This window comes from Macrosteles quadrilineatus, unplaced genomic scaffold (genome assembly GCF_028750875.1).
Source record: "Macrosteles quadrilineatus isolate MER2022 unplaced genomic scaffold, UCM_ALF_1.0 Scaffold_2__2_contigs__length_208266976, whole genome shotgun sequence".
Classification (NCBI taxonomy): Eukaryota; Metazoa; Arthropoda; class Insecta; order Hemiptera; family Cicadellidae; genus Macrosteles; species Macrosteles quadrilineatus.
In genome coordinates, this window is record NW_026542595.1 from 23,300,044 (window position 1) to 23,313,504 (window position 13,461).

At 33.8% G+C, this 13,461-nt stretch overlaps 2 protein-coding genes across 10 annotated transcripts in view; both read right to left on the reverse strand.

The window, feature by feature from the left end:
• LOC128985378 (desmoplakin-B-like) overlaps nucleotides 1-13,461 on the reverse strand; it is a 412,041-nt gene that overhangs the window by 131,692 nt on the left and 266,888 nt on the right. The window lies entirely within an intron of this gene.
• On the reverse strand, nucleotides 570-12,616 carry LOC128985380 (alpha-ketoglutarate-dependent 2,4-dichlorophenoxyacetate dioxygenase-like). 5 transcript variants are annotated; one of them, XM_054404826.1, is made up of 6 exons: nucleotides 12,492-12,616; nucleotides 11,848-12,214; nucleotides 4,165-4,359; nucleotides 3,651-3,892; nucleotides 2,330-2,485; nucleotides 570-848 (listed from the first exon to the last, which is right to left on the reverse strand). In XM_054404826.1, exons 2-6 carry the CDS (start codon nucleotides 11,957-11,959, stop codon nucleotides 669-671), a joined length of 885 nt encoding a protein of 294 aa, XP_054260801.1. In that variant the 5' UTR covers nucleotides 11,960-12,214; nucleotides 12,492-12,616; the 3' UTR covers nucleotides 570-668. The 5 variants fall into 5 exon arrangements, with proteins under 5 accessions (XP_054260801.1, XP_054260802.1, XP_054260803.1 ...); XM_054404827.1 differs by having other exon boundaries at nucleotides 11,848-12,120; nucleotides 12,385-12,579; XM_054404828.1 differs by having other exon boundaries at nucleotides 11,848-12,120; nucleotides 12,492-12,570.

Here is a 13,461-nt window from a genome sequence, read left to right on the forward strand (position 1 = left end):
TTTCCAACAGTTATCGATAGTGGGTAAATCCATCATTCCTGTACAAAACGTCTTTTGTAATTTCATTTCGTAAAATTATACACAACAGTTTAACCGATTCCCTGGGGCTCTGACATTTAGAGTGAACTCATGAGAAGTTAGACTTGGTGTTGTTACTCAGGCGGTATTAGGGTTATATTAAATGGCATGAGCAACTCTTGTGACACTGTAATTGGCTTTAGTCAGGTTTAAGTGATACCAATCCAAGCATATACATAATGAGCTTTGACAAAACATGAAAAGTTTATCATGGGAAACGTTCATCAGCACACCATGGTCGAGGCTTAATTTATTATGATGAATGTACTTAGATTTTGTTGACTATGATAACTGCGACCAAAAATATCAAAGTTTTAAAAGACAAAAATTGTGAACCATAAGTTTATAAATTAGTAGTAAAATGTATCAAATTATTTTGATTACTATCAGATCCGCATGACTGATTAAATTGTTAAAGTTACTGAAATGAAAGTCAAAATTAAAGATAACTTAGATTGGAACAATAATATAGGCGAATAATAAGTGTTGTAGAATTAATATTATTAACATTAGGCTATATAAAAATATAAGGAATGTAACAACAAATTTGCTTATACTGTATGATAACAAGTTTGATCACTATTGGTGTCTCAACATTCCTCTACAGTGCTGGAGCTCTCAGGGTATTCCTTGGTTGGAGGGATGGGGTTGTGGACTGTGGTGCGATGTAGAACTCTCAGGCCAACCTTGCCTACAGGGTACTGGGTCTCTGGTGCAGCCTCGTGGGCCACAGCACAGTTGTCTGAGATGATCAAGTCTCCTTCTTGCCACTGTAATAGCATACAACACTGGCATTAACTCTAAGTAATTCATAATTTTGACAATTAATGTGTTAACATAATTGTTATTTAAGAGATTATTGTGCACATTTTCCATCACAACTTGTTAAAAACAAAGCCAACATCATGCTGGATAGGTTGTCTGCAAAAATCTGTTGAACCAATTAATCTCACAATAACCAAAATAAGCTTCAAACAACGAATTAACACAATTGTTTCAAAGTTACAAATTTAAGACCTCAGAGTGGCTCAGTTGTCCAAGAAGGATGTTTTGGTACCACATTGGTGTGTATTTATCTAAACGAGAGCACGCCCCGTGGTCGAAAAATCGACCAAAAGTATGTTTTGTGCAAACTTCTATATTTTCACCCCACACTGTAAATAAAACATGTGATTGGAATGTCTTTCATTTGTTTTGATTTTCTGTTTATATTTTGTTGTTATTTCGTCATCACCATAGCAACCCATAAGACCCATGTTAATTTTTTAAAATTTCAAATTCATTTTTTGTGCTTATTTCTGAGCCTATTTTAATTTATAAAGGTATTCTGCACACCTACAGGAAAATAGCTTTCTAACGGTATGCGTAGATTTTCCCTACGATACACACGAGCTGAGAAAAAAGGTTTTAAAGAAACATGCTTGCCTATTAATATATAGATAGATGCAGTTGATTTACATTTTTATGGGTGCATTGGGTCCTAAAAATGAATTGTATTTGTTTAAGCTACTAAACATACTCCCTTAGTAGATTAGTCATCCTAATGGAACAGCTGAAGCCAATTTTATTGTTAGTTCTGTACGTCCAACTGTAGAGGTTATGTTTTGTTTACAATTTGTTTCTTGTTATTTCAGTAATTTAAAACCTCGTTTAACCTAATAAAACGATATAATCATAAACAATAACTGGTCTCCTAGTTATATAACCAAATAGTAAAGCACAAATCATGAAAATAACCCTAAAATAATAGAAACAAAATGTTGTCTACACTAGCGATCAGTGTGGACGTACATGAACTAGACGCAAAAAACAAGCTTCAAAATTTACAATGGGATGAGGAGTCTACTTGTGTTGCTTAGTCTATGCTACTCTTCAGAACTACAGTGGTTCTGGGTTTTGTTAGAACATAATTTAAATAGTTTCCCGTGTTCATCTCTGCTCAGAAAATTGGAGTCCACAATCCAGTAACACCTTGCCATTACAAAACTGCATCAAATGTGTAAAAATAGCTCATAAAAACAATAGGCCTATATTTCTTCCTTTAATTTATTTTACTTTTAATTTTAATATCAGGAAATATATATATTCAATGTTTTTTCAGCCATTTTAAGTTAAATGATTCAACTTATTCCATAGTATTCAGATACCAACAAAGCTACATTATTGGACGCTATTAGTTCATTTTAAAATTACATGTGGACCCTTATAAAATTAGAGTAGATAAAGGTTGTAATGTTTAAAATATAATTACCTCATGTCTGTATTGAATTTTTCCATCATCCTTTACAAATTCATGATGTATTTCATCCCTTATCCGGTGAAATTCTTCTGGTGTTGCAAATCTTTCTTTTGGCGTTCCATAGTCATAAATGAAGTCTTCCATCATCCCAAGGTGAAAACACAATACCTAATGAATGACAAAGGTAATAGCATTGACTCAATGACAAAGATATGAGTTAGTTCAGGGATCAACAATTTTATTTATATCTGCACAAAAACCTAGCATCTTCGATGTTTGGAAGAATATACAGTGAAAGATTAGCTGCTTTATTTTACTTTTTTTTAACACATGGTAAACAAAGAGTTTAGTGTAACTTTTTAGAGATTAAGCTAAATTTTCTATTAAAAAAACAACAATGTAAATAATAATTATTTACAACAACTAGTGAGCAAAAGTGGTATCTACTCTTTTAAACCTGAAATAAATGTTGACACACGAGACTTTTTAACTAGTTTAAAAGATACACTATGAACACCAGTTGTATATTACATTGTGTATGCAAAAAATGTACAGTTTTAGGTTTGTGACATGACAACTAAAGCATTATTATGAGCTCGACAAACCTACATACAACAATGAGTTTTTAGGATGTTTTGTGGATGAGCTACATTAGGACCTCCGCCGGCGCCGTGTCACAAGTATAGTAGCAGTCTGGTTGATCAGTTTTAAATGTTTTTTTTGTGTGTTTTAAGTACAAAACTTCTGACCAACTCCATCATAAAGAATACATAACCCATATTGACATTCTGGCCTGATGATGTGCTCCATTCGCAGCACGAAACAGCTGTAGTCTTTGTAAACTACCGGGTGTTTCGAAAATCAGTTGACCAAGTAAGTGTATTTGTTTAAAGCAACTAATAAATCAATTTTTTTAATATTATAATTTTATTGAAACTACACTTAGGTGTATTTTACACTTACACTTAGGTTTTATTTACACTACACTTGGGTTGTAAACTTAAAAAAATTGTTCAAAATGCTTTCCACTAACTTCAATGCATTTTTCAAAGCGTTTATATACATTTGTACGTTGTAACAATCTTTTTGCATAGATTTTTATTGTTGTTTAAGGCTTCAAATTCCCTTGCAATGGCTGCTCTCAATTGCAGAACATAAAGCCCCGTTCGGCAAAAACTTTATTTTTTATGACACTAGAAACTGAAATATCAAACGGATTTATTTTTTCGGGTTCTGAAAAACACAGATAGAGCAATAGTTTCTACGTTAACTTCACTTGTAGTGGTTCTAGGCCTCCCATGATGAAATACAAATTTAAGGTAGAAAAACAAACCCTTTTCTTGGTCCTTGGATGTGTATAGATTAATGGATGGACGACTCCACCTCTTCGATCACTGGCCATGTAAATTCTGTCCCACTCCGCAAACTTCCAGGGAGGGAGGTTATCAATGATCTCAGTCATCGGAGCAAACACTGTAGGACCACTCTTGGGAACTTTGTCCATGAAGTAGAGGGAGTAGGCATACGGGGCTGGCTGGAATGTTCCATCTATATGCCAACCGGTTCGGCCAACTCCTGCTCCACAAAAATCACCTTAATTTATCCAAATACTATAGTCTGAAGTTAAAAAAGTAAAGGTACAATTTTATGTTCACAATTGTTTTAAAGAACCTGAGTCCAAATAGTTTGTTTGAAGCATATTTTCCGTAAATAATTTTTTTACTAAAACAAAAATCCTTCCACTAAATGAATTCAGGTTTGTTTGAAGCATATTTTTCGTAAATAATATTTTTACTACAACAAAAATCCTTCCACTAAATGAATTCAGGCTATGACACTGTACTAACCTGTACACCCTTCGGCTGGGTCGTTGGACACTCTAAACACTTCCGGATGAGGAGACCGTCGATGCTTGAAGAACGTACACTCCAGTTCACCAAACCACTTGCTGATCTCCACTTGCCGATGACCATATATTTTACCTTGGTCTTTGAAAACAAGTAGTCTGTGTTCAGTGACATCTTTTTTTATTTGTTTTATAACTGAAAAATAGATCCATACTATTAATACTCACCACAGCAAACCTTCAGACCAAGCGAATTTCTGTTTTAAACCTGGTTAATAAAATTTTTCTTTAAAATTGTCAGATTCATTTTAGCGAATTTCCCATATAGGGAATAAGCTATTACTGTAGGTCTTATGGTAAGACCTAGGCCCAGGACCAATTTACTTTTTCGTTTTGAAATCCCCAGAGGCCAAAAACACCATCCATTCTAATTCTAAATGATAACAAGGGTAATTTTCAAATCCCCTTGAAATTATTTTACCCCTAATCCCATGTTATTGCAAACCTTTGATAAGAAGTCAACCTTGATAACAAGTCTTATTTTATAATCTCTATGAGAGTCTTGTTATTGATGTTCTACTGTATATATATGTGTCCGTCAGCACGATAACTCGAGCAAGAGTGATCCGAATTTGATGAAATTTGGTACAAACATGTAAACGGTTTATGCCAACGAGTTCGCGAACCAGCATGATCGGATTATGGGAACAGGGGTTTATGGAGGGTTTTATGGGGTAAAAATTGGGTTTTCCCATTTTTTACTATAAAAACACAAAATTTTACAATTTCCTTTCATACCATATTGTAGAGCTTAAAAAAAGAAATAATTTTGTATATTGGAGCGTTGTTGTATGCCAAACGGTTACAGAGATAATAAAAAAAATGTAAATTTAAAATTTCCATGTTATTCTTATGGAGAATAAACAAACTGTTGTAGTTTGCTTGTTTAGGAATATATTTTAATCAATTTTTTCATTTTATTTATTTCATACTAAGCTAACAATATTTAAATGAAAAACACACCTCAATACATTCCCTGTAGCAGCAAACCTAAGTACTCATTAAAATTAATGTTATTTGAATACCTAGGAAATAAATCTGATAATTTTAAGGGAATATTTTAGTAGAAATCCAGGTAAATGGAAATTTGCTTAGTCTGCAGGTTTGCTGCGGAGGGGGTATTTATTTAAATGACATCAATTTAAGTGAGTATTCAGGTTTAGTTCTACAAGAAAGGTAATAAATAGAGTTTTTCATTGAAACGTTTAATAGTTTAGTAGTTTTTAAGCTAAGTTAGTTTTGTTTTAAGCTAGTTTTATTTGGTTCTGTAATTAAATTTGACAATTTCTCCTGTTCACCCAGCTTTGCTGGTTTAATTTTAAAATTTTATTTCAGAATAAATCATTGACTTGACTTACCGGTATTGTTTTTGTTTATTAATAAAAAATGTTGTAAATTGTTCAATTCAAAATTGTTTATTTAACAATTACTTAGTATGATCATAGACAAAAATAGAATAATATATATACTGTCAAAGGAAGCTTCCGGCGCCCAGAGCTAGGAGTGCCGTGTAGTTACGGCATACACCGCTGCAGGCAAGGAGTGCAGGAGCAGTATGCTACCAGCAGACGCTGCAGCGGTGTGCGCCGTAACTACACGACACTCCTAGAGGTGGGTGCCGGAACATATGCTAACCGCAGCACTGCTGCCGGTCTATATTCATTCTATTTGTCTATGGTATGATATAAACAATTTTACCAAATTTGATCAAAGTAGGAGTACATAGGTCTACCTAAACAGGAAATTGCAATAATTTATTTATTCTCCATAATAATGAAATGGGAATTTTATACTTAGTTTCTTGGAATTTCCTTTGTAACTATTGGGCGTACAACAACGCTTCAACATACCGGTACTAAATTATATGTATTTATAAGCTCTAAAAAATAGTTTAGAAAGAATTTGACAATTTTTATGTTTTGGAGGTGAAAAATTGTATAGGCTATGTATATGAATTTGAATGGATGGTGTTTTTGGTCTCTGGGGACCTCAAAACAAAAAAGTCAATCGGTCCCGGATCCAGGTCTTTACCATGATATCAACGGTAATAGCTTATTCCCTATATGGGAAATTCGCTAAAATACAATGAGCAAAACATAAAAGATATGACAGTAGGCCTGGTCAAGCATGAACAACATGCAAAATTTTAACTGTAAAACTCTTAATAAAATTAATAAATAATAATCACAGAACAGTATAAGCATAGATAAAACATACTCCCTTAGTAGATTTCTCATCCTTATGAAACAGCTGAAGACAATTTTATTGTTAGTTCATGTACGGTTTATGTAGAGGTCGTGTTTTGTTTACAATTTGTTTCCCGTTATTACAGCCATTTAAAACCTTAACCAAATAATATGATCTAATCATAAACAATAACTTGTCCCCTAGTTATATAGCCAAACAGTAAAGCACAAATCAAGAAATTAACCCTAAAATAATGGAAACAAAGTTTTATCGACACTAGCGCCTTTGTGTCACATACATGAACTAGACACGAAAAACGTGCTTCAAAATTTACAATGGGATGAGAAGTCTACTTGTGTTGGTTAGTCTATGGTATAAGCTATCACAGGTACAAAGGGGTTATTAAATTTAATAACATATTTTTGTTAGATAGCCTAATTAATTAAACATTGTTTATTTATTAATTAATTAATGCACAATGAAAAAAATTGCCTCTGAGTTCAGTAACAACCTCGCTTGGAATCTAACATTTGGAATTATGCCTGAAAGTTTATAATTTGTGTAAAGAAAGGACTACAAGTTGCATTATCTCATGAAATCAGTATGGTAATCTAGATCAAATTTAACAATGAATAAGGGTCCAAATTTGTTTGCACAATTAATTCTGAAAGGAGGTTATGAGTGATGAAGAAAGAACGTGCCTAAGATTTGAAAACCTAGCTTTTTGTTCAACAAGAAGTATGAATGCAAGTGTAAACTCTCATTTGCAAGTTACTTAAAAAAGATATCGGTAGTTTATCCTAAAATAATAATTTTATATTAATATTGTTACCTATTGGGAGTTGTTTATCAACCAAATTCACACCTTTTACTTCACATCCTAATTTAATTGGTATAAGCTTGTAAAATGATTCTTTTGACATTTTTGTTATATTTCTTGATACTATAAATTATTACTAGATCATCAATCTCCTTATCAATCTCTTAGCCATAAATAATTTCAACTTGATAATTCTTGTCAGTATTTAGTAAGTAATCAACCCACACTTTGGAACTACAAACTTAAGCTGTAATCTTAGACCTACACTGTATGTGAGTTGTAGTGGATTTAATTTAATGCCACACCATTTGAGGCTTTTTACTAACCCCATTCATATTCTTTGACCTAGGGAGGAATAGGTTTTACTAACCCACAAGGAGAGTAAGAAAATGACTATCCTTTAGGATCTTCCTTAAGGACTTTGTGTCTGGCCGTGAGTTTTTAATATTAACAAATATACATAGTTTGGTACCGGTAGGCTACTTATTCATTACCCAGACCTTGGCTTAAACAGTCTAAAATCACTTTTAAACTGTTCTAGAATATCAATACCAGTACTACAACTTTCTTAAATGACTTTTTTAACCCCGAGGCCTCTTTTAGCGAATTTCCCATATAGGGAATACCGTAGGTTTCATGGTGAGACCTAGACCCAGTACCAATTTACTTTTTTGTTTTAGGGTCCCAAGAGGCAAAACACACCCTCTGTTCAAATTCATATGTAACTTATAGGCTGTATTTATAAAGTGTGTCCAGCTCATTAGTGTTAAATAAAATTATCCGTCAAACTTCATCATAATGGTGATTCAATGATGTCTACTTGAGGGTAATAACTAAATCAGTAAATGAATAAAAGATAAATTAAGATATTATGTAATAACGGTAGTTTTTAGGAAAAAACTTATGTTACTATGTGAGAATGACGTGTATTGTTAAAATAAATGTCATTTTTGAAATCCTCACAAAATTTACTATAAGAATAATTCATAAAAATTGAACAATGCATGAGATTCTACTTAAGTTTTATCATAAAATTTAAAACTTTTAATGAAGATAAAAACTCAATAGATATTAAACACCTTATTTCTTTGTTGCGGATTTACGATGAAAGTGTCCAGTATTACCAAAAACTTAACTCTTCAAATAAGCTTTAACACTTTTACAAAAACCCCAGTCTGACAGGCCCACGGGAATTTTCACAAGCGCATGTTGGCAACACTGTTTACTTGGGGGATTCTATTCCCCCAATACCTTCCCCCCTTTTCCTCCCCTACCTGTTGATATATTGTTTGTTCATTTTGCGTGGGTGCCGTGACCTTGACTGTTCATAACATGCCCGTCTCAGAAGCCCAGCGTTAGTGTATTTTAAAGCAGGGTCTCGCAGGCCAAGGCCGGCCTCACACAGATGCAGCATTTCACCTGAAGCAAGTGTTGCGAGGCAAAATGTTTCACTGGGGACGAGCACCCCTAGTATTTCAATGCGAGGCCGCACACTTGAAACATTTGAGCAGTTGCTCGACGAATGGATCCGATGAGGCACGATGTTTGATGTTTAAAGGAGCAAAACGTTCTGCGCATGCGCCAAATCCATTTTAACCAGTAAAGCTTAGTGGCTCTCAAAATTCAATTGACCTTTTGTTGTTTAAAAATAACTCTTCTTTGAAAAATTAACTTAATTTTGAAGTTTCATTAAAACTTTAATTATAGTTTTAATTCCCATTGAATTCTTTAATTTTTCTTTCTACCATTTTGGTAGTCATACAGCCGATGCAAAGTAGTAAAATAGGTAGGGGATTAAGAAATAACCAAGGTTACTCATTTCATTATTTATAACCATCACGACGTTATCTAATAATAATTTCTAATTATATAACTTACGATATTTAAAACCCTTCCAATAATATAGTATAGCAATTATTCTACAATAATTGTAAAATTTCCCTGGACCTGATTTCATTTCTGAGAGGAAATCCTTAATGTTTACCTCCAGATTGATTGGGTGTGTATCCACCTAATGTTTTCTTTCTTTTCTGTCCAGTATTTTGCAAAAACTTACATACAGCAATAGATACGTTGACATCCTAGTCACATATGTTAAAACAATACTGTAGTAGAGGACCAATAAACAAAATATTTACCTATTATATTTTTTTTTTTTTGCTTGAAACCAAATGCTGAATCATGCGTGAACCTCCCTGGAGAAGCAAAGAAACAAAACGCTTCAAGCAAATCGTTTCTCAACATTTTGCTTCAGGTGAAATGCTGGATCAGTGTGTGCCCAGCCCAATGGTTTTGGTTTGTGTGTTTCTAAGCGGGGTCCTTTATTTCAAATTGGGTCTCACAGACCGGGGGTTTCGGTTGGCTTCAGCCTGGGTAGGGTTTTGATAGTGTTGTTTTTTTTTTTTTTTTAATTATGAAATTAACCTAATAAATTTTTATTTTTCATTTATTTTCATTTTTTTATTAACATTTTATATTTTTATTAATTTTTTTTTAATTTTACAATTTACAATTTGGGTTTTTATTTTATTTTTAATTTTTAATTTAAAGCCTTTTAATTGCCGTCACATTGCATAGTAAAATTCTTGAAAAAAAGGTTAAAGAGATGTCTTGAGGTTTTTCAGCAGATTCTTTATCAAGCAGCATTCGAGGGGGATTTGGTAAGTTAGGAAAGAAGGTAGTTTGTCTTCTCAGACGTTAACTCCAGAAGACAGCAATGTTACTTTTCAGAGATGAGTCAATAGATTGAATGTATGCTGAGTAGGCCTATCATTTCCTCGTTAGTCTACTGCATTCCGCTTGAACAGCACAAAATTGATGATATAGACACGGTCATCATGATTCTGCTTGTAGCGCACTTATGTTTGCTTTTTTCTTGATCATCATAGATTTGATCTCAGGGGAGAACTAAACAGGAAATGTATTTAAATGGGCGTGCTCTCCTTATAGTATAAGTAAGTTGGAAACAAAATAAAGAGAAAGAGTCTTCACCAGGAGCAATTATTATCAATTATTATCAATCATTAAGATGGGGACGCCACTTAGGTGCGTATTTTAACCCAAATATGAGTGAAGGATGAGTGTAGAATGGCGTGAGATGATCTGTGTAGCTTTGTTACTGACTAAGATCAGCTGTTTCATTAGCCAGGATCATTTATTTAAAGCCCAATGATCAGGAACAGCTGGGTCCAGTTTCGAACCATCAAAAAGCTACTGACTTTTCTCAGGATCGAACCGGCGACCACAGGGTAGGGCCTAGTTTAGGTGTAGAACCCATTCGAATACATGGGCGAGGTCACATTTCTTTAAATTAGGAGCAAAGAAACTGTAGTATAGAAGAGTAGACCAGATCAAGGACACCTCGATCATTGTAGATATTGTTGTACTGCTTTAGATCAAGAAAATTCAAAATATCAAAAATACATTGGGCTGATGTGTTGAGGTGGCTAAAAGGATTGGACCAGTCTACGTTCGGCAAGTTGAAATCTCCAATACCGGATAACCAAAAACTAATTTGTGTCTTGTACTGTAACTGAGAATTCCTCCAGAATAGATGCAAATTCAATATAGGCCTACAATGTAAAGTTTTGATTAGGAGGCAGATAGACACCACCCAAGACAAATAAAGAGTTCTTGAGTTTCAAGGCCTCAAAGACACATTCACTGTTAAGAGAAGAAGGGAAGAGATCCCATAGGCCTTAATCAAATTTGTTAAGGATCCCCCCACCACCACTGGTTTTCTGCTTCGATGCAATAGATCTATCATGTACCTGTATACCCTATACTGGTAATTGATGAAACCCAATTCAACGCTGCTTATATCTTCTGTAAGATAAATTTCCACCAGTACAACAACATCATACACGAAATGTCTAAGGGATTGATGCAGCGTTAAGGTCCAATTCCTATGTGGCGACTGATACGCCGCGCGTTTAGAGCCTTACGGCTCGAGACGCTCGTCTTAATTCCTATGCCACAACTCCTGTAAAAAACAACGAATAACCTAATCCATTGTTCATGGTACGGTGAAAAGAGGGATTTCAGAGTATTCTCATTCAGAGACATCTTCTTCAAGTATTGGGGGTGCTTGGGGTTGAAAACGGATGGGTGGTGACGAACCTGCGATCAACTCTGAATCATCCATGAAGGTACACACCTCAAACTCCGTGAGTATAAACTATAACTTCACTACGATAGGAATGAGTTGCATTTACTTTGCATTGAAGCAGTCAATTTTTTCAGCCGCGCGGCTCTAGCCTAGAGTCGTAACAGTCGCAGTATAGGAATTGGACCTTTAGGAAGTCTTGAACGCAAACCATTGATGTTCTGAAAAATACACTTAATTTAGACCATTGGAATTTAGGTGTAAGTTATTTTGGATTCGACTTGGAAATAGAGGGTACTCTTTTAATGTATCTTATAGTAAGGTGACACTCACCACCTATCTTCCTCACATCAAGTAGGCCTACATATATCTTAGTTTCTTAAGATGATTCCGCTCCCTAACTGTGCGATCCCTAGCATTGTGCTTGCACAAGAAAAGAAATGGACAGTACCCTTTAATCATGTTCATGTTACTATCGGTGCAATACAATAATTATGATATTATGAACATACCTTCAGAACGATCCTCTGTTTTTAAGTCAACTCCTCTAACTTCACAACCTAGTTTTATGGGCTGCAATTTATAAAACTCAGTCATTTTGGTGAACGCAAGACCTCTAGGCATTCCTGAACATGTAGTAAAAAAGGCAAGTTGTTCTTGAGGAAACTATTAACCAATCCAGTAAGAAAAAATGCTTGATAAGAGACCACGCCCCGACTAATGTAGGCTACCAGGCTACAAATTGAAATTTTGCAAGGTCCTTCCAAACGTTTAAGTACAGGTCTCTATGGATATGAAATAAATACCACATAAACTTAGCAAGGCCTAAACTTACAGGTTATTGGATTTCAAAAAACTTTAAGATTTTTAACAAGACATCTGAAACAAATAGTAGGGTAACTTTCAACACCATTAGTAATTAAATGTATAACCAAATTTATAAGTTCAAAAGGCCTTTTAAAGCCTAATATTGTCCTTTTTGAACATTTAAATTTGGTTACCGTACACATTTCATTATTATTTGCTAATATCTCCAGTATAATTATTACCAATAGTTAGGCCTTGCTCTAACCTTAAAAATAAAAACTACCGGTTTGACAGTAATTAATTGTGAACGTATAGTACTCTGTGTACAGTAAGTAAATAAATAGTTCACCATCAGAAAATAAACAAACACAGCACAAAGGTGAGTTGTTGTTATTAGCTTAGGCTAGGCTCTCAGCTAGGCTAGGCCTAGGCCCAATCTCGCTATCAGAATCAGACCAGACTTCTGACTTAGAGCTGCAGCTGGCTGAGTGAAAACTGAAAACAGATGAGTTTGTTGGAGGCCACTTCTTCACATGTACAGAAACCTTATAATGACGTCACATGACTATCGACTACTTTTCAGCTATCGGAATCGTGATGGTTTATGCAATCGATTATCGAAGGCCGAAGGGACACGGCTTTACACTTTACATCGTCACTTATTCACTTTGCTGTGCCCGGTGACCATGTTAATAGACTCGTTCTTTTCAGAAAATATCACAAATAATAAAGAGGAAAATATCAGACTCTGAATAATTTGGTGATGCAACCCTTTGTATAACTAATTGCAACTAGTAATAGTAAATCAAATATATAAATTAATACACTCGATATTTTAATTCAAGATTTCTTTTTTTAAGATTCTTAAACTTGCATTGGTTGATATTTTATAATCGACGTTTCCCCAGATCGTAAAAAGATTTAATAATTTTAAGTATCTAATTAGTTAAATCTAAATTACGTTTAGTATTTTATAATATTTGTAAGTTAATGTATAAAAAAGCATTAATTGAGTTAGTTTAGGTAACGTTATAGTGTATTGTTATGCTTTTGTTCAGTTATCTACAATTGAACATTTTTATCCTGATAAATTTAAATATTTAGACCCTATTATATAAAATTCATTCAAATTTCAATTGTTTTTTCCAATTTTCAAAACTCAAACTTTAAAAACATTTTTAAATTGAACTGATCAATTTATGCACTCTAATCTAATCAAGGTTTATTTCCACCAAAATACAAAAATAACAAATAATGCAAGAAAGCAATTATATATGAAGCATAATATATATATATATATATATATATAAATAAAAGTT

Coding starts and splice junctions, on each gene's coding strand:
- LOC128985380 (XM_054404826.1), bottom strand. CDS start 11,959: ATGCCTAGAGGTCTTGCGTTCACCAAAATGACTGAGTTTTATAAATTG. Junction 4,360..11,847: donor AACAGAGGATCGTTCTGAAG/GTATGTTCATAA, acceptor TCTATTTTTCAG/TTATAAAACAAATAAAAAAA. Junction 3,893..4,164: donor CCCAGCCGAAGGGTGTACAG/GTTAGTACAGTG, acceptor TTTGTGGAGCAG/GAGTTGGCCGAACCGGTTGG.